Source organism: Drosophila miranda, chromosome XL (genome assembly GCF_003369915.1).
Source record: "Drosophila miranda strain MSH22 chromosome XL, D.miranda_PacBio2.1, whole genome shotgun sequence".
NCBI classification, from domain to species: Eukaryota; Metazoa; Arthropoda; class Insecta; order Diptera; family Drosophilidae; genus Drosophila; species Drosophila miranda.
In genome coordinates this window covers 20,561,254-20,587,547 of record NC_046673.1, presented here as the reverse complement: position 1 = coordinate 20,587,547, position 26,294 = coordinate 20,561,254, and the positions used below count along the sequence as shown (strand labels likewise).

Below are 26,294 nucleotides of genomic sequence, written 5' to 3'. Positions count from 1 at the left end.
ATATTATCTAGGCGTCTAAATTCATATTTCCCCCGATCATTCAGTATTTTTTTGGAATAAACCATCATCACATAGAAAGTTCTTGTTAGCCCAAAAATAAACACTCAAAACTGGTCAGGTCACAGTATGCAGATCTATATTCAAACACGTGATGGCAAGAGGACCCCCTTTAAGACCGGCCACTTTGGCACCGCGGGCGAACTGAAGATCCGCATCGGTCGCGCGTTGGGCGTCCCCATGGGCTTCAGTCGATTGGTCTTCAGGACAAAAATACTGAAAAACAGCGTACAGCTCGAGGAAGCCGGTGTCAGGCCGCTGTCAACGGTGGAGCTCTATTGGCAGCCGGTTATCTGCACCCGGAAGAGGTTCAGCGAACTGGAGCTCAACGGGGAAATGAGCGTGCTGGAGGGTCAAACCGGTCACGGGAGCAGGTCGGAGAGCTACGATCAGATGTTGAAGAAAGGCGGCATCACGACCAAGTCGAGGTCGAGCGGCCAGGACCCACGTCTTGGCCGTGCCAGAGGTGCAAAGTCCCCAGCCTCCACCGCCGCTCCCTCCGTTTCTGAGGTCGTGCTGGCGTGCCGCCCGGGAGCCAGAATTGAGGAGCAGTCCCAGGAGGATGATGAGAAGGATGTGGAAGAGTGCACTGATCTATCAGATGATGAGCTCGACTTAATGGCCATCTTCCGCCGGCAAAGGTCCGATATGAAATCTTTTGACGAGCTACCCTTCAAGAATGAGCCCCTGGACGGAAATACTAACTTGGGCATTGTTCCGGAAAAGCTGGAGGAACGGCAGGAGTGTCAGGAAACCCTTCGAGACGGAGTGATGAAAGCAATGAGGACCTAGACAGATCAATAAAAGTCCTCCCTAAGCTATACCAAGCCAAGGAGCGCCAGCCCTTAAAAAAATTTAAGAATGTTTCCAAATTCTAAGTTTATTCCCCCAAATTCAATCATTCAATAAGCTCTAAAATTTCGTTTCAGCATCCATATAAATACATATAAATTCTTTCCATTTAAAAATGTAAACCTATCCACGGATTCCGCATACCAATTACTATTAAAAAGGACATTCAGTTTTCCATCTTTTTCCATGCAAAAACAAATTTGTGCTCAAAAGTTAGGATATAATCAGTCGGATATTGAAATATCAAAACATTCTAGTAGTTTCGCGTTGCAATTTTTGATTTATTCCATAGATTGATGGAGTTACCTTTATCCTTAGTTCTGATCGAGATTGGGGCTCCTTTCTAAAGTACACTTTACATTGTCGGAAGGAGGACACATCAACCGAACGGATTCCCGACATATTACCCAAATTGTTCGTCCTTTAATGGATGGTCACATGGATATATCTAGATATATATCTCCCCATCTTATTGGATGATCTATTTTCGCATAGCGAGCGATGGTTCAATTGGAATTGCCCTCAGGAAGGAGAGAACCGACAAACCCAAAGGCAATGAAAAATAATTGACAAACATTTTGAAGGCGTCGACACATTTATGCACCCCCTCATTGGCGGAGAGCTTCCGGTTCGCTGCCACGCCACGGGAAGCGGCGGTGGACGGGGTACGTGGGACGGGGGGGGGGGGGGGGGGGGGGGGGGGGGGGGGGGGGGGGGGGGGGGGGGGGGGGACAGTGAACTGTCAACTGCATTTTTTGGGGGGTGTCAAGTGCTGAAGTGCCCCGACCGTTGGCACCCCATAAAATCGAAAGCAAACAAAAGTGTTTTGATCAATATTGTTTCCCTCTTTTCCATTACATTTTCATCTTTATTTTTGCTTTCGTCTCTCAATTTTCGTGGTTCAAAGCAAACAAAGGCAGGGTGTGATTTTTATATAATTACAAATTACAAAAAAAATGAATATCTAATAGAATAGTATATAATTCTGAAGGAAAAATGTGGCTTTCAATGGGTCTCTCGCGGACAAACGTCCCCAGCAAGAGAGATGAAGAGAGAGAGAGAGGCTCCTACAGCATCCAGGCGACGAGGAGGCCGCACAGGAGCAGGGACATCGACAGCACCAGCTGGGCGCTGGAGTCGCGGGCCAGGGGAATCAGGGTATCGTTGGCCTGCAGGAAGTTGCAGCCGCGCCCCGTGCACGTGAAGCAGTGGCCGTCCTTGATGCACTGCTTGTTGGCCTGGGCACTGGTGAGGCAGCCGCGCTGGAAGGACCCGTCCGCGGTGCGGTTGCTGTTGCGAATGTAGCAGAGGTCGCCCAGCTTATAGATGGGACAGATGGAGGCGTGCTCGTACACCTGGCTGGCGCAGCTCGAGGAGGTGGAGTTGCCCGAGCACTGGAGGCACTGGGCGCGCGAGGAGGGGAACATCTGACGGTTGCAGCCCTCCGCGTACGTACAGATCTGGCACTCCAGCTCGTTGTTGCAGGTGGCCTTGGTGGCATTGTCCAGCTCTTTCACACAGCCGCGTACGGTGTAGCCGTCTGTGGATCAGATTTACTTTTGGCAAACAGTGCACTCGGCAATTGTAGGAGTTGTACTCACCTTTGAGGACGCGCACGTAGCACTCGGCTCCGCCGGTGGACTCTGAGCAGTTCTTGGTGAATAAGCTGAGCGGATCGGTGGCGCAACGGGGCTCCGTTTTCGAATTGCACTGGAGACAGCCATCTGCGAATTTAGCGAGTGGAACGTAGCGTTTGCTTTGAGTCATGGTCAAACCTGATTAGATTAGATTAATTTTTGTGTAGCCTTCGAAGTACCATCCAGCACCAGCTGTGCTAGAAATCGCAGCCACACCAGCCCGAACGTCCAGTACAGTGCCTGTCAAACGTACATGAAGGACACTCGTTTGATTTTCTACGATTTTCACCCGCCCTGCCCCATGATCGTGGCACGCACTGTACTGTATGGGGCTCGCTGTTATCTCGTTTTCTCTCTACCGTAGCCATCGATTCTTATCGACCAAGTGAGTCGAACACGGTACACAGACCGACAAATGAGTCAACTAACATACATTTAAGCTGTGTATGTACATAGGTCTCCACACAAGATAAGCCCAGCAAATACACCTAAAAATAAAATCAAATTTGGAAACTATTTCCAAGTTTTGCGCCCCAAAAGTACTCCACTTGCTTGGCATGAAACTCACAAAACAAGAAAACCCTACAAGGAAATACTCGTACATTTACAGAATACCCTACACATTCCACCCTCAATCTATGTAACAGCCTCCAAATGTATCTGATCTGCAGTCCTCGCAGTTAAGTCCATCTAAATCTCAATGAAATCAAGCAGTATTTCCCACTAAATTAATAGAGTTATCCATGTTTATATTATATATATTCTTCAGTGCATTCCAGTATGGAAAAAACACATAAAAAGAAGAGAGAAAGAGACATAAACGTCATACGATCTGCATGTATATAATAAATGTATATCAGGAAAATATTTCGTTGTTGCCGGCAGGCAGTGAACACGCACACCACGACACAAGACACCCACACAGATACGTAGCAGAGCGTTACACCGTGAACACAGTTACCGTGGACTCGGTGGGCAATTGATAAGATACGCAATTTCGATTTGTTATGTGTTTATGGTGGCCGCCGCTTATCACACTTTCTTATATAATGCACTTGTAATTCAAATACCGAAGTTAACAAAAATATATGAAAATGTAGGCGAGTAAAATGAGTGAACAAAGATTTACCACAACTGATGTAGGTCAGAAAACACAGGGACGCAATCACCAGCAAATAGAACTTCATGTTGGATATTTGATATTTGATTGCGGACTCAAAATATGGGTTAAGTTAAGGAAGGTGGGGCGTTAGAGTAGCGACACGGAGTAAAGCTGAAACTGGACTGACGAAAAATCCGTAACCACGCTTGGCATCGGGGGCCCCTATCGGGATTTTGAGCTTGCCGTTGCCGACGACTATAAGATAACACATTCGTCATGATTCGTGACCGAGTGTGATAAAGGTAAACGGTTGGCCGGGGTGGAGGGATCTGGCGTGCTGAAAACACAGACGCAGACACACGCACACAAAACCCCTACACGGTTTCGTGATTCATTGATTCGCCATAGCAGAAGATTTTAAACTTTGCGCGCTCCTCAAACAGGTTCCACAGTTATCGTTAGTCTATCGATATTCGATAACGGCATCGATATCAATTCTATAACCACCACTAGCGATCAGCTATGGCGATTTATTGAAGCACTGCCATCTCAATTGGATTTGTGGGGCAGATTTTCAAACGTATTCATAATAGTGTAAATGGCCTAGAAGATTCTTCCATTGTAAATTGTTTGAGAAAAAAACATCGATGATTCACATTCAAAAAATTTATATTTGGCGCTCAAGTTTGGTGGGACTTTTTTGGGATTTTCTCTGGGATTTTTCCTCGCCACAACGTCCTTTTTCCCCTCAACAATGTCTATCCTCACTTACGTTTTCTTACGTGTTATGCTGCTGGCAACATTCAATTTGTATGGACCAGACTCATGTGCCGTGAAATCGAGCAGCACTCTTCCTCAACATGGTGCGGATTCAGCAACATTTTGAATACCCTGGGGAAATGGATGATCTAGAATGAAGGAAATGTTTGTTATCTAATGCACCAATATAGGCCAAAACTAGTCAGTCTCTGTTTTAAAGGTATTTCAACGACATTTTGAAGGTAGTGTTTTTCTTACAGAAACCAAGAATGGTTATCGGGATCGAGATATATTTACAATACCCTAATCATATGCATTAATATGTCTAAAACATAACAATTTGAGATAATTTGTTTATTAATTACGTTTTAAAACAGCTGGGAAAAACAGTTTCTTCATATATATTAACGAAATAGGGTATACCTGTGCACAAACTCCGGTTGACGTGACATTTCATATTCACTTACGTTGCCACTGTTTTTTTGTTGACCTTTTTTGCCTAAACCTTGTTTTATACACTATACAATAAAAGAGAGTACTTAAAAGTAGTCAATCAGGTAGACAATTTATTCATTAATGGTCTAAAATTATGTGGGCAGAGCTAATGGTTTTAGTTAGGCAGCATTATTCAACGGAATAAAGAAATGGAACAATTGGAACGATTTTTCTCTTACGTTTTATTACGTTTCATTCGTTTGACCTTTTTCGCTAAAACCTTTTTTTAAGCAAAATCCAAAAAAAGCAAGTATTAAAAATAAACCAGTTAAGTAGAAAATTGATTCATCAATCGTATAAAAATATGTGGGCATGGCTAAATGTTCTATATAGCTGGGAATATTCGACGGAATAAAGAATTGAGCAATTGGAACGATACTCGTTTGCTTATTCTACTGTTGTATGAACAAAAGTGCCTTGTGCGTATGCCTATAGTGGCTGCTGTAAGTCCTGATGTCACAGGGCACTCCCCAAAAACAGCCGCTGTTCCACGGCTATTCCGTGCTTTCCACCTTCTTCTTCCACCAGCGGCGCCCTTTGGCGCTGTTGTGGCCCACTACTCCGCCCTGCCTCAGCCCCCCAGAAGACGAATTTCATTGAAAAACAACTGAAAAATTAAGAAGAAGAACAGGGGCACTACCAGCTGTCCAAGGACGGGGTCTCCTGCAAGAACTACATCATCTTTAGCCAGAGGAACAGCTTCGGCCGACTGCTGCCGAACACGACAGACAGATGCGATCTCGCATTACATTTACTTGGTAAGGAGGATTAATATCCCTAACCCTTTTTGTTTTTCCAGATCGAAGGCAGGAGTCACAGCGTCAAGCGTTCTCTGGCAAATGGCACAAAGGTGATCCTCTTGGCCAACTCCGGACAGCCGTTCGACATTGCCATCGACATCATTGGGCGGCTGCTCTTCTGGATCTGCTCCTACTCCAACAGCATTAACGTGACCATCCGCACAATTGTGTTCCTAAAACGTTGCCTCTTTTAGCTTCCTGGGTGAATCCGTAGGCGTCAACGATACCGGGGACTCGTAAGAGCCTCGCAACATTGCCGCCTTGGGGAGATTTGTGTACTGGCTGGAGGACAAGACCGGAGTGGAACGGATCACTGTCAACGAAGAGCGTTGTTCACCGACATCCGGGCCGTGTGTTTCCAAAACTGCATAGCCAGAGGGGTGTCACACGCAGCACGCGCGACGTCTGCTCGTGCCCCAAGCATATGACACTACTGGAGGACAAGGAGAACTACGGCGTGTGTCCGGCCTGTGGGCCAGATTTCACGTGCACGGCCCCAGTGACGGAGAATGGTGACATGAATAAGGACTGCGTACACGCCTCCTGGCGCTGTGACGGCCAAAATGACTGCCCGGACAAGTCGAATGAAGTGGAATGTCCCACATGCCGGGTGGATCAGTTCAGCTGCCAGTCCGGTGAGTGCTTCGACAAGGCTCTGATCTGCCACGATGAGGCCGACTGCTGCAAGCGGCCAGGAGACTTTCAGTGTGCCATCAACAAGGTGATTGGAAAGACACGATATCTGCCCAAATTCTTAGACTAAAAATATCCTATTCCACCTTCCGACAGCTTTGCATATCAGCCAAGCAGATCAATGAGATTGTATCAACTCTGCCCAAGCCCAAAACTGTTAATCTCCTTGATGACAGTCCACCGTTGAGACCCATTCCATCTGTCTAGTCCCATCTTTTATGACGGGCCGTCGTCTTTGAGTGCCAAGCCGAGTCAAAATCTTCCCAAAAAGCCTGCGAAACCGTTGCCAAAGTCCTAAGCTCCTTTTTGCCCGAGCCAAAGCCACCAGAACAAAAGCTTAAATCCTTACTATTCGATGACGATGATTTGGATTTAGATAATATGTATTTGTCAAGCCATTGATGCAGCCGAACAAACTCTCAGAGAGATTAGTTGGAAAAAACTCTCTGTTTGATGATGACGACCAGTATGATATCACTGATTTGTTTGGCTCAAAGAGTATCTTCATATTAAATTAACGAAATAGGGTATACAAAGGCCTATACACGCATCATGTCTTCAAATACCAGCAACGTTGCGACCGTTTTTTTGTTGAACTATTTTGTTTAAGCCTTGGTTTAGCCAAAATACAATAAAAGCAAGAACTAAAAACTAGCCAATCTTGAAGAAAGTTTATTCATCAACGGCCTAAATTTATGTGGGCAGAACTAAGGGTTTTAGTTAGCCAGGATTATTCAAGGGAATATAAAAATTTAACAGTATGAACGACTATCCCCTTTCGCCTTTTTGTTTTGACCTATTTCGCTAAAACCTTTTTTTGTTTGACCATTTTCGATAAAACCTTTTTTACGCAAAATCCAATAAAAGCAAGTACTAAAACTAAGCCAGTTATGTAGAAAAATTATTCATAAATCGTATAAAACTATGTGGGCATGGTTAAATGTGCTATATAGCTGAGAATATTCCACGGAAGATCGAAAACGAGGAATATGTAAAATATAACTTGAATTTGTCAGTATATTTACGGTATATTTTTTAAATGAACGGTATGTTTCGGTATATTTCTGAGGGTCAGACGGTATATTTGATCGATAAGTCCGTCGATAGTTGTCTAATAAAATTTCAAAGCAAATATTTTTCGGAAAAAACATTGTTTCCAGGCGGTAAAAAGGATTAAAGGACAATGTCTGAGACGCCACGTACACCTGGCACGCCCGGCAGCCTGGCCATGGAAATGGTCAAGGCCCAGAACATTGCTCTGGCAGATTTCAAGAAGCCCACGGATCTCGTGCGACGCAAAAACAAACCAAAAATCCTCACCGAAGAGCAATACATAGAAGAGATGTCCAAGATCATACAGCGTGACTTCTTTCCCGACCTGGAGAAGTTGCGGGCCCAGAATGATTACCTTGAGGCTGAGGCGCGTCGTGACTTTTTGCAAATGGCAGAGATACGGGCGCGCTACAGCCTGGGCAGGATTCCAAGGATGGGCTGCAGGAACGGAAGACGTAACAACCGTAACAACAATGGTGAGTAGCCGGTTAAAGAAGTCTCCATATATTACTCATCTGTTTGTCCCTCGCGTTAGCCATGTCCCCGGCTACCTTTGAGACGCCTGTAAGCCAAGGAAGTCGCAGCAACACTCCTCTCCAGCGTGCTGACACACCGTGCTCCACCACCAGCAGCAGCGCTCGCAGCTCTACCGAGGGCGATTCGTTACCCTCTAAGATGTCGCTGGACGCCTTCCTGCAGAGCTACACGAGCGAGGACAACCAGAGCTTCCAGGAAATCATTGAGACAGCCGAGGAGAAACTGCGCCAGAAGTATGCCCTGCTGTACAACCACGAACAGCTGTCCGCGGATCAGCTGAAGCGCGCCCTTATGTTGCCCAGCATCGAGAAGCAGTTCGAGGAGCCCGATCCGCTGAGGAAGATCGAGACTTGGAAGTACACAAACATGAACTCGGTCATGTATGTGCCGGACGGGGTTGAGTTGACCGAGGAGGAACGTGTGCAGGCAGCAGAACGCCGAATGAGCATCAAGCACGAGGCCACCAGACTTCCAGATAGCTTGAACAACAAACATCAGGAGGTGGAAAATAAAAAGGCTACAGACCCAGCGGTTGGAGAAAACGATCCCACAGCCACACCTCGCATATGCGGCTTCGAGCTACTACGCTCTCCCTCGCCACATCCGGGTGTGGCCTTCTCCCCGATCATGACCTGGGGTGAGATCGATGGCACGCCCTTCCGCCTGGATGGAGGTGACACTCCGCTGCGTCCCACCCAGGGACCCTCGTTCCGTATCAACGAGAACTCCCGGCGCGAGAACATTGCCATTGCTTTGGCCGAAAGAGTCAGCGAGAAGATGCGCAACCAAAAACAAGTTGCTTTCGACACTGCCCGACGCAACATCGGCTCCCCGTTGATCCGTACCAACATGGAGCGCTTGGCCAGCATGTCACCGGCTGCCCAGCATCTGGCCACCGCTAAGCTAGGCTTGCGCTGCACACCCAGCCTATCCCACACTCCAACGCCGGGTGCAGCCAGGAAGAGAAAGATCACGCCCGGTCTGGTGAAGAGCACAACACCGCTGGGGAAGTCCAGACGAATCACAACACCATCCAGGAACACCATCATCGACACGGGCTCCACAATAACGGACAACCTTCTCAAGATCCCCATAAAGCCTCGCAGTGCAGCGGCGGATTTCTTTTAGCAAACTGTCGATCCCGGATATCCTTTAACACATAGTCAATTCATTTGTGGCGTTTACATTTTAATAGAACTATCCAATAAACATATAAACACTTTTGTAATATTTTCCGCTAATCTAGGCCGCATCGTGATCTTTGTAGTCGACATGGTCGCCGGACTTGAACCGTTGTGCCTCCAGCACCTGGATGAATCGCTCCGTTGTCTGAGGCGGTGTCAGCATTGTTTTGGCCTCACGCTGCTCCCGGAACATGGCCACCACCGCGGGATCGTGAGCCTCGCGCTGCACCTGAACTGTCATCTGGGTGTCAATCATTCCGGGCGCATAGTTGAGCACCAGAGTGCCCGGTTCTGGCTCCTCGGCGGCCAGCACACGGAAATACATCTCCCTGGCCGCCTTCACAGTGCAATAGTGGGCCATCGATGAGATTGGGGCTATGGCCGCCAGGGTGCTTAGGTTGACCACCAGCTTGGGGATGTCACCAAAGAAGCGCATGAACTGGCAGTTGAGGGAAATCGCGGAGAACACATTGGTGTGGTAATACTGCTGCAGATACTCCGTGTCACCAATCTCCCGAGCACGCTTCGAAGTGTCACCGACAGTGCCCGCATTGTGGATGATTACAGCGCGCTGGAAATCGCGCGGATACGCCTCTGCCCGGGAGAGGGAGTCGTGTAGGATACCGCTAAAATCTTCGGTCCTCGCTGTGCTCAACTCCAAAGCGAACGTGCGCACAGACAGATCTGGACTTTCCTTCAAAATGTTGGCCTTTGTCTCCTCGAGCAGCGACTGGCTGCGTCCCATCAGCACAACCAGCGAACCCACGGATTGAATGCGTTGCGACAGCTGTTGGGCGAATTCGCGGCCAATGCCACGCGATGCTCCAGTCACCAGGAGATATGTTTTCTGCTTCAGATCCATACTGAGACTTTCTAATTTTTCAATCTCTGGCAGGCAACAGTTAGCCGACGTTTTTTCTGACAGCTATCGCACAGCTGACTAAAGCTCTCGTGTTCACCCTCTCCCTCGCACACATTGCCCAGTACGAAGGTGCTTTTGCTTTAAGCTTTGCTTTAAACAGAAAGGTTATCGCTGTGCCTACTTAATGATTAATGGTCGATTAATTGGCCAATTGAATCCCCACTAAAAAATCATTAAATACTAAAAATCTGCACCATAAATTCGCATCCCCAAATACATGTCAAGGCCGTATTCGATTTCAAAGCCAAGGTCAATCGATTAAATTAAGGGGAAAAAAACACTAAAAATAAAAGCTTCCTTCCCCATGGATAAGCAGAAAAAGCTTGCAATGTAATTTGTACATGCTTTAGACTTTAATTGATCAATTTAATTTGTATTTTCTTAGCCCCCAAAGTATGCCTTGAAGCGTCCAACAAGGGATCTGATCTGGATTAACTTTCGGAGCAATTTTCCCAAGATCTGGTCCATTAATTCTTTGTTAGAGTTAGAGTGTTCTATAATACAAAATTCCTCCTATGTATGGATGTGTGTGTATGTTTGTAAAAATAACCACTAAAGCGCTCAGATGCCCTAGGGTATTTTTGTCCCTATGTACATATGTATATTCAGCGACAGGGACAGCGACTATGCCAACCATAGTTCCTCGGTATTCGCTATGAAAAAAAAGCTACAAAATATGTACTATATATATTAATCCAATGCTATAGAAAGGAACTTAAAATACAGCTCCGAGACTGAACTGTCAATATATTGGCAATGATTTGTATAGACATACATAAGACATAGAGCTCTTGCGAAAAAGTATTCCAAATTTTCAGATCCCATGCCCACAAGACGCGAGTCCCATATGAATCGCTTCTTATCAGATTGATGGAGGACCCGGCAACAGTCTACTACTCTCGTGACTGCCCTAGTGCCCCCTCTCTATTTATAATTTTTTTCGCTTATCGGTGAACCCGACTGGTACTGTCTGGAAGTGGATTTTAAATAAATAAAATACATATGTATGTATGTACATATTTAATCCTATATGTAGCAATAAGCGCTGATTCATCTACGGAACAGGCGATTAAGGAAGATGGGGCTCTTCCCTAGCGATCTTCATTCTGTGGGAACTGGAACTATTCAACTGAAATATACATATACATAATATAGCTAATCTTTTACGGAGTTTTCCCCCGTATACTGACTGACGGACCCACTTTATGAATGCTATAGCGACTCTGTATAGATCTACTAAAGTTCCTTGAACTTCTTTGAGTTTCTTCCTATTACAATCCTCTCTGCAGTTCATATATCATGATTATCTCTGACATATCGATGTCTACAACCATTCCTGCAAAGGGCAGAGATTTCCCACCGATTTCTTTCCCGGAAAGCCAAATAAAAATCGTGTTTGTTTTGTTTTTCAGTTTCCTTTTCGTGTGCCTCGCTCTTCTCCACCTCCAGTACCGGGGTCAGCAGCCAAAGTTTATTCATTTCCCAAGCAATTAAATCGAAAACAGCTTCCAAGTCGTTGACCATGGTTAGAACCGAGTCCAGCAGGGACACAGCCCACCGCCTGGTTTCTACTCATAAAACGAATGTGTCGTAGTAGTCGACATCGTGGCCGGAAACAAAGGAGATCTTCTCTAGAATATTGATCAGCTTAAGGGTGGCCTGCAGCGGCTGGGCGCGTGGCATTTGCAGCATCTGGGACGACGTTACCAGAGATTCGGGGTTAATCATATTGCCGTTGACATCGTACTGGGTCTGATGGGAGTCAAGCAAGCCAGGGGCATAGCTAAGCACATGGACATTGTGGCGTGCCTCCTCAGAAGCCATGGCACGGAAGTACATGTCCCTGGCACGCTTGCAGGAGCAGAGTAGACCGCTGTGGATCAACGGACGCACAAGCAGCGACGAGGTCACGTTGATTGCCAGCTTCTCCACGTCAGTCAATTGTTTGCAGTGAAGCCAGCGCTGATTCAGGGCCACCGGGGCATACAACTGCTGCTGGACGTAGGCGGTCCAATCCTGCGACAACTGTGGCTCCATCAGCACTTCGGTGGCGGCCACCCCCTCGTTGTGCACGATAATGGAACGCTCGAAGACGGTATCCTCCGCTTGCTTCAAGGCCTGCTCCATCAGCTCTACACCATTCGAATGGTGCTCATCCAGCTTGCCCGTCTTCAGCTGGACTATATCCGGCTTCAGCAGCTCCCTGAGAAGCTGCTCCAAAGAAGCAAGTTTCTCCTGATCATCGTCCAGGATAAGGGCAACAGATCCGGGTGCCAAGCGACTGCATAGCTGCAGAGCCAGTGTCTGACCCAAAGGATTCGAGCTGCCACTCAGCACCAGAAAGGTGCGCTTATTCAAATCCATTCTTTTTGCTGCCATTTTTAGCTGGATGAGGACTGGATGAGCAGGATTTCCCGGACTTCGTGCGGAAGAAGAGCACCGACTTTTTTACTGGCGATTACTTGCGGCTGTACAACTGTACTGAACGGGAAGCAATTCTCGGCTCTAACAACTGGACTCTGTTCGGGCAAGATAAGCTTCGCATTCAGTGAATTACTTGGGTATATAATCGTTTAAATATATACTTGAAGATCTGTGTAAATGGACCTGGGTGTCTTCTAGCGGTGATTCGCGTTCCTCTGAGCTCGTGAGTACGTCAGCTCAGCGCTTATATACGAAAACATCTGATAAGACAGACAGACAGACAGACGATCTTCTGTGTCCGGGCTCCAGCCACGGCGTGTTGCCGAGCCATTAACCTGTAATTGCGCAATAACCAGCAGAGTTTTGACCTTTGGCATCCTTCTTTGCATGAATTCAATTGCTGATCGCTTGCCTACTGGCGACTTCGACTCAACTCGGTTTCCGACCGTACAAGCATCTGATCTGATCTAGAAAGAGATTAACCCGAGTGGGAGATGAACTCTTCTTTCAGAATAATTACTTACCGCACATATGTACGTCACTTATGCACGCGCCGTTAGTTACGTTATCGCTTTCAGTCATCGAACTTCGATTGCACAATAGAAAAATATAATGATTTAATCAATTGCTAAAACACGGGTATTTACACACATTCGCGCGATTAATGAAATGTTTATAAACATCTAGTGATTTCCGTTATAATTACTTGTTACATCAGTTAATGCACATGCACCATGATACCGCCAAAGACGTGTTTAGTCGGATGTGTCATGTAATGGATTTTAATGGAAGAATGTGCACAAGATTACTTCGATATGCACACGACCACACCCACACCCACACCCACACCCACACTCAATGTTATCGATGAAAAGGAACTGCGACTGCAATCTCCCATCGATAGGCGTATTTTTGTGTATTGTTGTTTTGATTAGAGCCGAGCCCGAAAACAAGAATCCAGAATTTAGGTTAACGGCCAGATTCCGTTTCTTTGGCGTCTTGTCTGCTCCCGGGGGTCAATTCGCGAGATGACGCTGACCCAATTTGTGGATTGGGAACACGCAGATACAGCCTAATCGCAATATAATTCCTATAACATTTCGACTTTGTCGCAACTTCATTGTTAATTTTGTCGCCGACGACGGGGTGGCGGGGCGATATGAAATTCTATGGAATTCAACAGATTTGTCTGTTTATGGTAGTTTTGTTTTTATCAATATCAGGTTGGGCGCTGCCCAATTCCGGGGAGCACGTACCTACTGGCTTCGAGCAGCGGCGGTGGCGGTCGCGTCGCTGCAGCATCAGCAGACAGCGCCGCCCGCACCTGAACCTGAACCTGACCCTGGTGTGGGCCAGTCAAGTTCAATCGAGAAAGCGCTGAGCTGGATGCTGCCGAGTGTGATGCTGCACTGAACCTTAACCATGAATGGCCAAGATTTCTTTTAGCCCGAATCGAGAGAAACACGGCAACAACAACAAAAACTAATGTTCTGAGAGCAACTGCAATGACGAGACCCCAAGCAGCGCTTCTCAGTCTTCTGGGGTATATAAAACGTGTGGTCCACTCCATTAGCAGTTCAAACTTTTAACGAGCACCGAGCGGCACGCGACCGATAAGAAAACCAAACCAAAGCCAAGCCCCAAAGCAGACCAGAATGCAAGCCTGTAAACTGTTTCTCTCATTGCTGCTGGCGATGCACTGCACTCAAGCGGTAAGCATATCGAAGGAAAGAGCGAGCAAGAACATCTCATTTGAACGGACCGGCAATAATTGTGCGTGTGAAAGTGCGACGACTAATGTGACGGATTGAAGAAAGCTCTTTTGACGTTAGCGAACACTGCTTAAAAAATTCGCGTGTGTTTACTTGATAAAAGATAAATGTGTTTAATTAAACATTTCTACTGGTTTTACAGCTGCTGGCTGCCTGTGTATGCTCGGAAAAGGGTTCCGACTATTGCCAAAGCTGCCAAGGACCGACAATTGTGCGTCCGAAGCCCCGCTACTATGAGCCCAGCGATGTGAACCTCTCGCCGATCGGTGACAATTGCTGGTGCAGCAAGCAGCTGATCGAACCCGCCCAACTGCCCAAGACCTGCGGAAAAGTACGTGATCTCTTTCAATATGTGCACGCCTTCAACAATCTCTTGGGTCGCCGTATGCTCGAGGGTGCACTCGAGGCCAAAACACTGGCGGCTCGCCGTCTGGCCGAGCGTCTGCAACGTCTGGAGCATATCGACTGCTACAAGAGGCGTTCATCCGGCTACCAGTATCAAATCTAACCAACATGACTAACCACTCATAATAGCTTAAGTCTTAGAATTAGCCCTAGCACAATAGATCCGGGACCAGTAACTAATTTTAATCAATGCGCGCATCCATCATCATCGAGAACATCATCATCCTCAGCTGCAGTATATAGTATTTCCGCGTCGACCTCTTTATCAGAGAGCCGCCAGTGAGTCGTGGGTTGCAATACTAGCCAGAGCCTCAACTATGCCTTGTCACCGTAAACTTCACCATCATTATGCTCTTCGCCCGTCATCATTATCGCTCCGTACGTGCTTCTAAGCATCAACAATCTGAAAATGATAGAAACCAAATTCGATACCTTATAACGATACCCCGAAACTCTCGATCATTTACACACAGACGACACCATGCAAACCCACCTGCGCATGCCAGCAGAGCGACGATAGCTACAGCAGTGGCTCCAGCTCCAGTTCCAGCTATGGCAAGTAAGTGGATCCAGCCCCATTACGATACCGTCAGTCCCATGTGCTAACCACCTGAACCTTTCACAGCATTGCCTATGCGGCCGAGAAGGAGGAAGATAACAGTCCGGCCGCAGATCCCATCAGTGTGAGCCTGGCTGCCCAGGCCGGCAAGGCCATCAATGTGCCCGAGGCTAAGCTGGCCTTTGGCTTTGCACAGAAGCCTGTGGATGGTGTTCAAAAGGTACAGTTCTCCAATGTGCCCGAGGAGAATCTCTTCAAGCTGAAGAGCGAGGTCATCACTCTGAAGAAGCCCAACTATGTTGCCAAACAGGAGGAGGAAGAGGAGTACATCGAGGAGGAGGAGCAACAGCAGTCCGATGATGAGCCGGCCCCCCAGTTAACCTACAAGCAGCTGGGCTACATAACCGAGCAATTTAAGAACCCCAAGTTCAAGAAAATATCCAGTTCCCGCTCGAGCTATGGCTCCAGCAGCTATGGCTCCAGCAGCTACGGCTCCAGCAGCTACGCCTCCAAGAGCGCCTCCAGCGATGGCTACGGCAAGGTGGCCGGCAAGGTTTCCGTTGATTGTGGATTCAAGCCGGGACGCATAACCTCCTACCGCAATGCGAATCGCCAGGAGCCAGATGCTGGTAGCTGCTATTAGGCATATCCTGCTCATCCTTCCGATTGTAAATATCTACTATTTATACTAAGGAATGAATGGATGGATGTTTGTCTGTCTGGCTTAGAGTTTAAATATATTGACTTCTCACTATTTATGCAAAAAACAAACACAAACGTGGCTATACATTAATCTACACTTACATATTTCATATATTCATATGTTAGATTTAATCAGCCACTGGTTCCTTAGGTCGGAACCTATGTATCTTTCTTCTGATGTCTTCAGAGTTGTGGATTCTTGACAGGCTCTTTCTTATCGATTGTCGTAGTCCTCGCTGGAGCCCTTTGGTTTCATCGCCCGAGGGGTGGCGAGAGATGAGAGTCTGCCATCTGGGCTGACTTTTTGGCGGGCTTCGTCCTCTAAATACTAGTCTCAATACTGGAAATTATCTCCGACGAACGATCCGATTTCAATGGAGAAAAATTTCACTTTCTTAGCAGATTGTTTCCCTTTGTGGGAAGTCCAACGATGATGGGCTGACCCCCACCAGTTGAGCTTCTTTAAAACTGAAGAGAATTTGTTTCTTTTGAAGCTTTTCATATACTAGGATTTAATTTAGAATTCGACTTATCTCCGACATTTCGAACCTACTGAAAAAACTGGCATCCGACCTCCTTGTTTACTTCCGTCTACGCTCTAAAAACGGTGGCGTACCACATGCACACACCAAGAGAAAAAAATCCGTGTAGCTTCATGGCTCTAAGACAGTGATCTTAATCTCCATTGAGGATCGTTCTTCGGAGGATATTTCCAGTAGTGAGGTTAATGCTTCGGACGACGAGGCACACAAAAAGCCAAACCCAGTGACGACAGCTCCAGCAGAGGCTCTTCTAGCCAAGAAGGGATCTATTCTCGCGGCTAGCGAGGATATCTAAATATATCCATGGGAAACATCCCAAAAAACCGTCTAGACGAGCCAAGACCTGTACAAATAAAGAGAATTTGTTCTTATTGAACGAAATCAGATCGACAAGAAATTCTGAAATATGCCACCAAAAGAATTACTACGAATTTTCATAGGTCAATTAATTTCTTCACGTTAATGCTTGATAAATAGCTTTCCATTAACACTTTAAACAAACACTTTTAAAAACATAAAAAAAAGGTGTTTGCACTTCTGTAATTTAAAATATTGAATTTTAATTACTTCCGTATTGCTCCGACTTCTCGAATGAACTGAATACACTGGAAATTCCTGATGATTTTCCAAGACTACTAAATCCAAATATGTACTTTGTACACATTTTTTTTTTTCAATAGGCTGTGCATGAATTGACTCATCTTTCTGGCGTGCTTGCCGTACAGTTACTTGGCTGCATCTTATCATTTTCCTATTGCATTACTGAGAGAGTGAGAGAGAATGCGATCGGAGAGTGGAGTGGATCGTGAGGTAGAGGGTAGAGATTAGCCACAACAAGCAATTGATTGAAAGCATTTAGCAGAGCAGAGCAGCAGAGACAGGGTGAAAACAGAGCAAAGGCAGAGCAGAGGGGAATCGAAGTAAATTCAGTCAGCGTTAGCCGAGGCACAGAACCACACGAGGAACTTCCCTTGCAGATGGCAGGCAGAGAGAGCCACCGAAGGCGGAAGCCGAACGAAAACGAATGCAGTCAGGGCAAGCGAGAGAGCAGAGCAGAGGTAATGCCATAAGAAAACACACACAATTGAAACGTTGCGATCCCAAAACAGAGGTAGAGTTAGAGGCAGAGGGCATAAGCATAATGAAGCATTTTCACTGCAGGCTTCCCTTCCCCCCTTCCCAGCACTGTATTTGTGTGGCATGGCATCCTTGGAATGTGTGGCAGCATCAACGCGCGCCACAAGCCAAATGAGAAAATTAATTTGGCACAACATTTGGATTTAGCCAATTTAAACGCTGAAAGACACTGAAAAAACCAGCGAAAGCTGGGAACATGTCTTTTGATGGAAAACATGACCCAATGCGAAAGCAAATGCAAATTTTGAAATTTGAAAAGGTCAGCGAAACCCAAAAACAACCACAACAGAGGGGAGAGCATATAGAGAAAACCTTGCCGAAGTTCAAGTTCAACGAGCTGCTCGTTGGGGCACACAGAGCCCCAACCTCAAGCCCCAGAGACGTGGTCAGTGGCCGGCGGCTGCGTGAGACATTGCATCGGTGGATGCAACGGTTCCATATAAAGAATGCGACAATTGAAGCTGCGGCTAGTAGTAGCCCCAACGGCAGACACGAAAGCACACATCGATCCGCACACAGATCCAAACGAAAGAATTATGCGCCAATTGTTAACCCTTCTGGGCCTGGTTGTGGTACTAGGCCTGGTCCAGTCGGCTCCTGTTGAGGTCGTCTATACGGGCGAGGGCTGTGCCTGTCCCACCCAGCTGGGCTATCAGCTGAATGTGCCCAATCCGCCCAAGCCCAAGAAGTATGGGGCCAGCGAGTATGGCTATCGTGTGGAAAAACCCGTCCAGACCAAGGCGAAGATCAGCTATAGCTTCGATTTCACCGTCGAACAGCCCAGGACACCGCCGCCGCCCAAGTATCCCGAATCCAAGCTGTATGCCAAAGTCGATCGGGTGACGGTCAACAAAGGAGGTGAGTGGGAGATCAACCCATACCCTGCCATTGTTAAAATAATAACCAATCATGATCACCCTTTGCAGATTGTGCCGCCAAGCATACATCCAGCTGCAGTTGCTCGAGCTGCTCCAGCCCCAAACCAAGGTATGTAGCCCCAGGCCCAGGCCCAGACCCAGGCCCAAGGTCCCCCAATGCCATACGACGTCGTCGTGACCTGCGCACGCCCGGCTCATTGATCCGCAGGCGTCTAATGCGCCAGCAACAGCTCCAGGAGCGACCCCCACGCTACGTGAAGCTCTATCACAAGGATTTGGCCGCCCAGCAGCAGCAGCAGCAGCAGAAACTCTTTGGCCTGATGCCAGCAGAGTCGCATGAACCATCCCCAAAGACGAAGCGCAAGACCAAGAAGTCACCGGCTGGCTGGTTGGGATTGGGTAGGCGGCTGGCCAAGCGTGATATCAAAGGAGAATTCGATCTGCTGGAGCGGGAACGGGCCCAGATTGACTTGACGGCCCCCGAGATCATACAGTTCATGCCGGAGACGCTCAATCCAAATTTCCAGCCGGGCCAGTGTCATATGGGCTGTGGCGCCATTACGGCAGTCGGGCCTCCTCCTCCTCAGCCTCTCCCTCCAGCCACCGAAGAGGCTGGCAAAGAGTTCGATCCGACGGAGGATCAAACAGAGCTGCCAGTGACGACGGAACAGCAGAACACCATACCCGCCAAGCGAGCCGCTTTGGGCTACTACTATCCACTGCAGATCCCATCGCCATTGGGTCTGCCACTGGACGACTACAAGTATGTGGATGATTCGCAGCTTCGCAGTCTGCTGTCGACGACCTCCGTGCCCGATCCGCTGGAGCAGGGCTCCACGCCGCTGCAGTTTGCCGGCGACTTGGAGTCGGTGACGCGGCGTGGTTATCCATCTGCTCTGCTGGGCAGCGGCGGTGGCTATCCCGTAGAGCATGTGTCCGACTCTCAGCTGGACAGACTCATCTCAGAGATTATCTACCCGCATCCGCACTATCTGGAGTCGAGCACGCACTATCCCGAGCCCCATCAGAAGAGGCAAACAACGGACTTCCTCAAGAAGCTCATTGACGGACGCCTCGGCGGCTGGGGCTTCGACTCGTCCACTGAGCCGGACCATACCCTTCATGCCGACTACTCCACGACGCCCGCCAAGACCTATGGCTACAACAGTCATGTCCAGAACGGCTACAGTATCGACACCTACAATGTGCCACCCATTTCCGAGTACCTGCGAGCCTGGTTCTAGCCCCCAGAGTCCCAAAGTGATCTTTAGCTTATATCTAATTTACATAGTTCCATAAGAAGATAACCACAACACCACCCCACCACCACCCCCCCAACCAAGCAAACAAAAATGAATATATGTAATAAATTGAAAATGATGTTGGCGTTTCTTTTTTCATTCACTTTCCCCTTCGTTTTTTCTTCTCTTTGCAGCTGCAACCACGATGAGGGCTACTGAAGAGACACCCAAAACCGAAAACCGAAAACCGAAAGCCCAAACCCAAACCCAAACCCAAAACCCATAAACAACCCAACGCGAACCGCACCCAATCAATATGCTGAGGTCGGCCAAATGGGGTCTCCGAATGTAGGCCAGTGGAGCACCATTCTGGGGAGTCTTGCATATAAATGTAACTAGATTTCTGACCACCTACCCTATCCCTTTCCTCTCCCTCTCCCTCTCTCCATCTCTCTCGCACTCTGTCCTCCACAAATTTCTGTCTACGTTTCGCCTTGTCTTTCTGCAGCTCTCCACGTTTTTTTTTGCTCCAATTCAGAGTTTAATAAAATATTTGCTTTTGATTAAAATGCTTGGATACGCTTGATTTGATTTTTGGGGCGGTGGGGTTCGGTTCCTCAGGTTGCGTACACGAAATGTATTCCCCTAAAAGTATGCCCGTAAAAATGCACAACCGAAAACAAAGAATCATAGAAAATGATTGTCGAATCGGGCTTGGATCGGATCATTATTATAGCCAGAAGAAACAGCGCCTTCCAACCTCTTCCTCGTGCAGTGTGTATCCTCTGGCGTCCATACTGACTGAGTATCGGATATGAATGTAGAGTCGCGGTTCTTGCCGTTCCGTTGCTCCTACTGGACCTCCCCAGAGGATGGCTAGCAAGTGTTTACTTCTGACAGCAGAAAGCAGAGGAAACACCTTGGACTACTACTTTCTGCCCAGGTTATGGAGATGGGTGGCAAATGGCGCCAAGGCCAATCACCGGTAAGTTAGACCTCCTTTTACCACAAAGAAAAGAGGTCCGACTGCGATCCCCAAGCACAACGGATAAGGCGTAGGCATCAATGAAGAATAAAAAAAAGACTGTACCAGACCGTGAGTTTTAGGACTGGGAAAAGTATTGTACTGTATTTGTAAAAGCGAACCATTTTCTCTCTGGGCAACTCCGCTATAGTCTGTATATGGTTTCCATGGGGATAGCAAAGCCCAAAAGTGATATGAATGGTGCAGGAAACAGGCACCATCAGGGCTGCTTAGAACCCGAACGAGGCTTGAAGATGTCCAGTGTTTGCCTTACATTTCTTCTCAATTCCGGAGGACTTTCTTTGTTTAGTTTTTGACCATCTCCAAAGTATAATTCCTGCCAAATGGTTGCTCCAGAATTTTAACGTTTAAAATTTAAGGATGGATTTCTATGGTACATATGTATGTTACATGCTATACCTTTTTGCTATATTTTCAAGCCGAGTCTGAGGTAAAAGTATAATCATACAAAGGTATATATTTCATACATTTTGTGGCACATAATATTATCATTGATCCATTTTTTCCTTTGCACATAAACAGGTCTTTATCGTGATAAAATGTGATATCAAAATTCAATGTTATCAAAGATTCGGCATTCAATTTAATGAATTAGTGAACATGCTCGTATGAGCTCAATTATTTCAAAAATGAGTATTTATCACGATCTGTTAATGGCTGCATGCCATGGCTGCGGTTCCATAGTAAGTACGAGTATGTGCAAGTTGTTGATCATTCAAGCCAGTAAAATTCTTTTGGATTGAGCCAAAATCTCTACATATAGAGAGAGAGAGATACGAGATAAAAAGAACACTGAACAGCATTAAAGAAAGCCATTGGGATATACCTATCATTTGTATTCCTTTGCCACTGCCAAACGATAAGAATTGCCCCATTCTGAGGTAATACAGAAGCGGAGAGACAGAGTCGGAGAGAGAAAGAGAGCTGGTTAAATCATTCAGTAAAAACTATTTCCAATGGCCCTGGGAGTGAGTGCTTTTCTCTGTCTCGTACGATCTCTGCCTGGCTACGGCTATGGCTATGGGACTGACGCATCAAGATCACAACAGATTCGTTGATGATGATACACATCTGAGTATCTGACCATAGATCACGTCCCGGCACGTTTTTCTTCCGTTTTTTTTCTTCTGTTTCGGACTTGGCGCGTAACCTGAGCATTCACGGCAGCTCACGCAGTGGCAGAGTGGCAGTGGCAGTGTCTTTTGGTGGCTATTTAAACGGAATCCATTGGCTGCCCCGGGTTCAGTCAAATGCGAGCTCCATCGAAATGGAATCGAAAGTCCACTGCAGTTGGCCACTGCTGCTCTTGCTGCTGATGCTGGCCCTGGGCCGAGTCCGGCCAGAGGTAAGTCTTCGAGATTCCCCCCAAAGCCAAGAACCGAACTAAGCGAACACACATCCATCATATTCCGTAGAATATCAACGATACCACGGCCAGTGAGGATATCGATGACGACGAGGCCACTAGTCCCAGTCCGTCCATACCAGAGACCACCGATCGTCTGATCACTGGAGATCTTCGGAAGGCGGCGCGCGTGGAGCAGCTGTCGCCGCCGGGCAGTGGCTCTGCGTCGAAGCAGGAGTACGATGTGATTGATGTGCTGTCCGCCACCAATGCGGTGGTGGGCAAGGCCAAGAGCGGCCAGACCACGCGCATCTATACCACGGGAGAGGTGGATGACACATTCTGGATGAAGCATCTGGGGGATGACTTCAAGCATGCCATTCACCTGCAGGTGGGCGGCACCAATGAAGAGTACAATCGTCTGGTCAATCAGACACAGAATGGCATTCACGAGGAGGTGCACCATGAGTATCTGCCGGGGGCAGAGCGACCAGACTCCATGCAACAGCAGCCCAGAGCTCGCTATACGCAACGTAGCTCCCCCAGGCAGCAGCAGGGTCTTGAGGGAGAGGCCTTGGCCATGAAGCAGCGATACCTGATCCATCAGCAGCAGCAGCAGCAGCAGAGATATGGTTACACACAGCAGCATGCCCAGCAATACACACCACGAGCACACACACAGATACACCAATACCCACACCCACACACACACCAACACACACACCAACAGCAGCCACACACACACAGATACCAAAGACCATATCCAAGGCCCAAGGCCCAGCAACAGCAGCCGCAGCAACAACAACAAGTGCGATACATCAACCACCGCCCACCCATCCGTACTATCATCAACTCCAGCGAGGATCAGCTGCATGCGGCCCAATCGAGTCCGGGAGCCCAGCACGCAGCAGCAGCGGCCATTCAAGCGGGAGGTGGCATCGGACGATCCCCCGACGAAGATGAGTCGGACACCTTTGGCAGCCAGCTGCCGTTCAAGTCGCCCTTCAACGACTACGGCAGTCGACCCACCCGCGATCTCACCTATCTCCTGTACAGGCGGGGACTCTAGGATTAGCTTAGACTTAAGGCCTGGCCTCCAATTGGGTTCTATAAATGAGGCACAGCCAATTACATTACACAAACATTTAAGGGGAAGTACAAAATAAAATGAGGAAAACCACAGCTATGATGTTGTTTGTGCGAGGATTAAGAGGACTCCTGGTTGGGGCCAACTATCCAAGTGGTTGGAAAATCACCCAAAATCACTTTAGATAAAGAAAATGAAACACTACGATGCCTCCATTGGAAACCACTGAACGGAAGTTAATGAAGGTCTCAAAGAGAAGAGGAAGATCCGGAAGATCTTTTGATAATGAACGGGCATTAAGGTATACTTCCACAAAGATAGAGATCATGGCACCATATTTAATTCTTTAACAGTTTAACGAAGACCTTTGTGCTACTGTGTAAAGTTCTCTCAAGTCTTTCCATCTAGAGACTGGTTGTGACTTTATTCCCAAACAGCAGATGATCGAAATCGCACTAAAATCTTAACCTTTATCTTCAATCTTCTATCAGCCAGAAGATGCTGAAGTTGAAAGAAAACCCTAAGAAATCCACAACTAAATACTTTCTGAGAAAGAGAAACACTCATCTTGGTCTGCGTAACCCCCAAAGAGATCAAGCCACTCCACTCAAGCCACTTTGGTTCGTCAAAGATTGAGCGGGAGATCGGGCAACCATGGGTTTGACTCACAAGAGGTATGGGTATGCCACAAAGAAGCCATCCGTCCAATGGCACAGAGAGATGAGATTGCGACGAGAGACAGAGAGATCTGATCTGATCTGAGCGGAGCGGAGCGGAGCAGTTGGGTGGTTAGGAGGTTGGCTGAGGGCTGATGGCTTTCTGAGTTGGCCGAGACACAAAGGTGAACCGAAATCGGAAATGGGAAATCGTTGGTAAAGATCACGTAGCCGACCATGGCGGGGGGCGATTATAGGCGCTATAAAGAGCTAGCCCGGTGGCCAGACACCGAGCAGTAGACAACACACACGTAACCCGCAACATGCAACTCGGACTCTGGTTTGGCATTCTCGCCATCGCTGCGGCACCGGTAAGACAGCCCCAGCCTGAGACCCAGACAACCCCCGCCGCCCATTCCCTAAGCTAACCCAAGCCCATCTCTTTGTGTCTTTGTCCAGCTGGTAAGCGCTAATTATGGTCAAGGTGGAGGTGGTGGTCCCGGCCATGGACCCATTCAGTACCTGCCCAGTGGCCCGTCTGGGGGCCTCGAGGAGTACGTGAACGTGGCGACGGGCGGCTCGCAGCCAGCGGCCAGCCAGATCGCAGCGCAGGCCGAGATCCAGCCCACGCAAGAGGAGGCCCGTCGTCTGGGTCGTGTCCAGGCCCAGCTGCAGGCTCTGAACGCCAATCCCACCTACCAGAAGCTGAAGAACTCCGAGGACATTGCCGAGTCGCTGGCCGAGACGAATCTCGCCAGCAACATCCGCCAGGGCAAGATCAATGTCGTCTCGCCCCAGTTTGTGGATCAGCATCTGTTCCGTTCCCTGCTGGTGCCGTCGGGCCACAACAACCACCAGGTGATCGCCACCCAGCCCCTGCCCCCCATCATTGTCCACCAGCCGGGCGCACCACCAGCGCATGTGAACAGCGGACCCCCCACCGTGGTCCGTGGCAATCCCGTGATCTACAAGATCAAGCCTTCGGTCATCTACCAGCAGGAGGTGATCAACAAGGTGCCCACCCCCCTCAGCCTTAATCCCGTCTACGTGAAGGTCTACAAGCCGGGCAAGAAGATCGAGGCGCCACTGGCACCCGTTGTTGCCCCCGTCTATGGACAGCCGCAGTCGTACGGTAGCCAGCCGCAGTCGTACGGTAGCCAGCAGCAGTCGTACGGTGGCTCTGGGGCCGCCTCCGCTGCCGGTTCTGCCTCCTCCGCCGATGGCTATGCCGCCGGCAACGAGGCACCCCTCTACAACAGCCCCTCCCCCTATGGCCAGGCCAACTACTAAGCCAGCTTAGAGTTTCCTTCTCCTGGCCAAGGAGTGCTCCTCGTCTTCTGTACGCGGAGCAGCTGTTTAATTTAACAAATTTGTTTTTTTTTTGCCCCTTGCTGAATGCAAATAAAAAATGGAAAATATGCTTAAAATATATAATTATTGACCGACTGGGGAAAGGAAGGGGAATCCATCCAATTGTGATCTATTTGAAAGTTGGAATCATTCATTGTCGATACATTCGACGGCATACTACTCATGAATGTTTGCTTAGACATTTGATACAGCATTGATTTTATATACCCAAAATGAAAGAATCTACTTTTGAGGATTCTATAGTAGTTCAATTCAGTTTCAGGGTCCTTAAAGTTATTTATAGAGGCAAACATACAAACAAAAGCTACAGGGAAGAGCGGCGGCCTTAGCTACTATGGCTTTTGGCTGATTCCCACTCCAGATTTACATATTTTCGTTATCTCTAGACACATAGACATTCTTGGCATATCTTTAATGATATCTGCAATGAAATCAGCTTCAACTGGTAACATTTTTCTTCTGGATAAAGTCAAATTCAATCACATATGAACCATATACACTTGTAGAGCTATTTTCTGCCGATACATACAATTGCAGAATGCACAATACTTATGGAAATATAATACATGTGTGCCTATATGAAGTTAAACGAAGGAATGGATTGGAATACTATTATTCGATTACAATTATTACTACTTATAAGAGGTTAAAATACAATAAGCATTTGATGGTCAGACACAGTAAATTGTAAGCATACGAATTCGATTTGCTTTAGAGTACGTTCTTTGATATCTTTAAAAAGTTTTTTAGAGTTCTATGACACAATTCTAATACCTTTTGCCTTAACCTATAACCGGATATAGTAACATTTACCAGTATCTTCAATCGTTCAGATTTGTAAAACCATTTTCGTGTTGTTTTGTCTGCTGTTCCCTATTGCCCTTTAATGTTGTTAACTTAGTCTATTATTAGCAGTTAGCAATTTGCAGCCGAAAGCCTCTTTCCTCTATCCTATAGTCCGTGGACTGTGAGCTACAGATCCCAAAACACGTGGCATTATCTTTCCATAGAAATCTCCAAGAAATCCTCGCAGAGAAGC

At 47.5% G+C, this 26,294-nt stretch overlaps 10 protein-coding genes and 1 long non-coding RNA gene across 13 annotated transcripts; 7 read left to right on the top strand and 4 right to left on the bottom strand.

Moving 5' to 3' along the window:
* LOC108151194 lies at positions 1-1,172 on the top strand. Its single transcript, XM_017279652.2, has one exon. The coding sequence runs from the start codon at positions 127-129 to the stop codon at positions 847-849; it is 723 nt and encodes a 240-aa protein (XP_017135141.1). The 5' UTR covers positions 1-126; the 3' UTR covers positions 850-1,172.
* A 567-nt stretch (positions 1,173-1,739) lies between these two features.
* LOC108165043 lies at positions 1,740-3,843 on the bottom strand. The gene is made up of 3 exons (XM_017301081.2): positions 3,676-3,843; positions 2,511-2,633; positions 1,740-2,449 (listed from the first exon to the last, which is right to left on the bottom strand). The coding sequence occupies exons 1-3, from the start codon at positions 3,731-3,733 to the stop codon at positions 1,977-1,979; spliced, it is 654 nt and encodes a 217-aa protein (XP_017156570.1). The 5' UTR covers positions 3,734-3,843; the 3' UTR covers positions 1,740-1,976.
* A 1,385-nt stretch (positions 3,844-5,228) lies between these two features.
* On the top strand, positions 5,229-6,970 carry LOC108165387 (very low-density lipoprotein receptor-like). 2 transcript variants are annotated; one of them, XM_017301436.2, is made up of 3 exons: positions 5,229-5,660; positions 5,897-6,423; positions 6,492-6,970. In XM_017301436.2, exons 2-3 carry the CDS (start codon positions 6,127-6,129, stop codon positions 6,600-6,602), a joined length of 408 nt encoding a protein of 135 aa, XP_017156925.1. In that variant the 5' UTR covers positions 5,229-5,660; positions 5,897-6,126; the 3' UTR covers positions 6,603-6,970. The 2 variants fall into 2 exon arrangements, with proteins under 2 accessions (XP_017156925.1, XP_017156917.1); XM_017301428.2 differs by lacking the exon at positions 5,229-5,660 and adding an exon at positions 5,707-5,752.
* Positions 6,971-7,476: 506 nt separating this feature from the next.
* LOC108164670 (splicing factor ESS-2 homolog) lies at positions 7,477-9,216 on the top strand. The gene is made up of 2 exons (XM_017300522.2): positions 7,477-7,924; positions 7,984-9,216. The coding sequence occupies exons 1-2, from the start codon at positions 7,579-7,581 to the stop codon at positions 9,111-9,113; spliced, it is 1,476 nt and encodes a 491-aa protein (XP_017156011.1). The 5' UTR covers positions 7,477-7,578; the 3' UTR covers positions 9,114-9,216.
* LOC108164671 (sepiapterin reductase) lies at positions 9,153-10,119 on the bottom strand. Its single transcript, XM_017300523.2, has one exon. It carries the CDS (start codon positions 10,029-10,031, stop codon positions 9,228-9,230), a length of 804 nt encoding a protein of 267 aa, XP_017156012.1. The 5' UTR covers positions 10,032-10,119; the 3' UTR covers positions 9,153-9,227.
* Positions 10,120-11,486: 1,367 nt separating this feature from the next.
* Positions 11,487-12,737, bottom strand: LOC108164666 (sepiapterin reductase). The gene has a single exon (XM_033388047.1). It carries the CDS (start codon positions 12,468-12,470, stop codon positions 11,664-11,666), a length of 807 nt encoding a protein of 268 aa, XP_033243938.1. The 5' UTR covers positions 12,471-12,737; the 3' UTR covers positions 11,487-11,663.
* Positions 12,738-14,140: 1,403 nt separating this feature from the next.
* Positions 14,141-16,048, top strand: LOC108164665. Its single transcript, XM_017300518.2, has 4 exons — positions 14,141-14,227; positions 14,430-14,618; positions 15,166-15,251; positions 15,318-16,048. Exons 1-4 carry the CDS (start codon positions 14,171-14,173, stop codon positions 15,892-15,894), a joined length of 909 nt encoding a protein of 302 aa, XP_017156007.1. The 5' UTR covers positions 14,141-14,170; the 3' UTR covers positions 15,895-16,048.
* Positions 15,004-17,149, bottom strand: LOC108164667. The gene is made up of 3 exons (XR_004471692.1): positions 17,063-17,149; positions 15,186-16,838; positions 15,004-15,095 (listed from the first exon to the last, which is right to left on the bottom strand). It is a non-coding gene; the product is annotated as an uncharacterized LOC108164667 (long non-coding RNA).
* Positions 17,150-17,979: 830 nt separating this feature from the next.
* On the top strand, positions 17,980-20,303 carry LOC108164663. Of its 2 annotated transcripts, XM_017300517.2 has the most exons (3): positions 18,063-18,490; positions 18,559-18,619; positions 19,946-20,303. In XM_017300517.2, the coding sequence occupies exons 1-3, from the start codon at positions 18,079-18,081 to the stop codon at positions 19,968-19,970; spliced, it is 498 nt and encodes a 165-aa protein (XP_017156006.2). In that variant the 5' UTR covers positions 18,063-18,078; the 3' UTR covers positions 19,971-20,303. The 2 variants fall into 2 exon arrangements, with proteins under 2 accessions (XP_017156005.2, XP_017156006.2); XM_017300516.2 differs by lacking the exon at positions 19,946-20,303 and having other exon boundaries at positions 17,980-18,490; positions 18,559-19,872.
* Positions 20,304-22,029: 1,726 nt separating this feature from the next.
* On the top strand, positions 22,030-23,325 carry LOC108151210 (putative mediator of RNA polymerase II transcription subunit 26). Its single transcript, XM_017279693.2, has 2 exons — positions 22,030-22,141; positions 22,212-23,325. Exons 1-2 carry the CDS (start codon positions 22,064-22,066, stop codon positions 23,208-23,210), a joined length of 1,077 nt encoding a protein of 358 aa, XP_017135182.1. The 5' UTR covers positions 22,030-22,063; the 3' UTR covers positions 23,211-23,325.
* Positions 23,326-24,146: 821 nt separating this feature from the next.
* Positions 24,147-25,313, top strand: LOC108150948 (chorion protein S36). The gene is made up of 2 exons (XM_017279285.2): positions 24,147-24,255; positions 24,344-25,313. The coding sequence occupies exons 1-2, from the start codon at positions 24,208-24,210 to the stop codon at positions 25,172-25,174; spliced, it is 879 nt and encodes a 292-aa protein (XP_017134774.1). The 5' UTR covers positions 24,147-24,207; the 3' UTR covers positions 25,175-25,313.
* The last annotated feature ends 981 nt before the right edge of the window (positions 25,314-26,294 follow it).

Bases quoted from the DNA above. Each gene is read 5' to 3' on its own strand.
- LOC108151194 (XM_017279652.2), top strand. From the start codon at position 127: ATGCAGATCTATATTCAAACACGTGATGGCAAGAGGACCCCCTTTAAG.
- LOC108165043 (XM_017301081.2), bottom strand. From the start codon at position 3,733: ATGAAGTTCTATTTGCTGGTGATTGCGTCCCTGTGTTTTCTGACCTAC. The intron at 2,634-3,675 runs GTAAATCTTTGT...CTAAATTCGCAG, and splicing joins TCTGACCTACATCAGTTGTG to ATGGCTGTCTCCAGTGCAAT. The intron at 2,450-2,510 runs GTGAGTACAACT...TCTGATCCACAG, and splicing joins CTACGTGCGCGTCCTCAAAG to ACGGCTACACCGTACGCGGC.
- LOC108165387 (XM_017301436.2), top strand. From the start codon at position 6,127: ATGACACTACTGGAGGACAAGGAGAACTACGGCGTGTGTCCGGCCTGT. The intron at 6,424-6,491 runs GTGATTGGAAAG...ACCTTCCGACAG, and splicing joins TTCAGTGTGCCATCAACAAG to CTTTGCATATCAGCCAAGCA.
- LOC108164670 (XM_017300522.2), top strand. From the start codon at position 7,579: ATGTCTGAGACGCCACGTACACCTGGCACGCCCGGCAGCCTGGCCATG. The intron at 7,925-7,983 runs GTGAGTAGCCGG...CCCTCGCGTTAG, and splicing joins TAACAACCGTAACAACAATG to CCATGTCCCCGGCTACCTTT.
- LOC108164671 (XM_017300523.2), bottom strand. From the start codon at position 10,031: ATGGATCTGAAGCAGAAAACATATCTCCTGGTGACTGGAGCATCGCGT.
- LOC108164666 (XM_033388047.1), bottom strand. From the start codon at position 12,470: ATGGCAGCAAAAAGAATGGATTTGAATAAGCGCACCTTTCTGGTGCTG.
- LOC108164665 (XM_017300518.2), top strand. From the start codon at position 14,171: ATGCAAGCCTGTAAACTGTTTCTCTCATTGCTGCTGGCGATGCACTGC. The intron at 14,619-15,165 runs GTACGTGATCTC...ATTTACACACAG, and splicing joins TGCCCAAGACCTGCGGAAAA to ACGACACCATGCAAACCCAC. The intron at 15,252-15,317 runs GTAAGTGGATCC...AACCTTTCACAG, and splicing joins TCCAGTTCCAGCTATGGCAA to CATTGCCTATGCGGCCGAGA.
- LOC108164663 (XM_017300516.2), top strand. From the start codon at position 18,079: ATGCGACAATTGAAGCTGCGGCTAGTAGTAGCCCCAACGGCAGACACG. The intron at 18,491-18,558 runs GTGAGTGGGAGA...CACCCTTTGCAG, and splicing joins GGTGACGGTCAACAAAGGAG to ATTGTGCCGCCAAGCATACA.
- LOC108151210 (XM_017279693.2), top strand. From the start codon at position 22,064: ATGGAATCGAAAGTCCACTGCAGTTGGCCACTGCTGCTCTTGCTGCTG. The intron at 22,142-22,211 runs GTAAGTCTTCGA...CATATTCCGTAG, and splicing joins TGGGCCGAGTCCGGCCAGAG to AATATCAACGATACCACGGC.
- LOC108150948 (XM_017279285.2), top strand. From the start codon at position 24,208: ATGCAACTCGGACTCTGGTTTGGCATTCTCGCCATCGCTGCGGCACCG. The intron at 24,256-24,343 runs GTAAGACAGCCC...GTCTTTGTCCAG, and splicing joins TCGCCATCGCTGCGGCACCG to CTGGTAAGCGCTAATTATGG.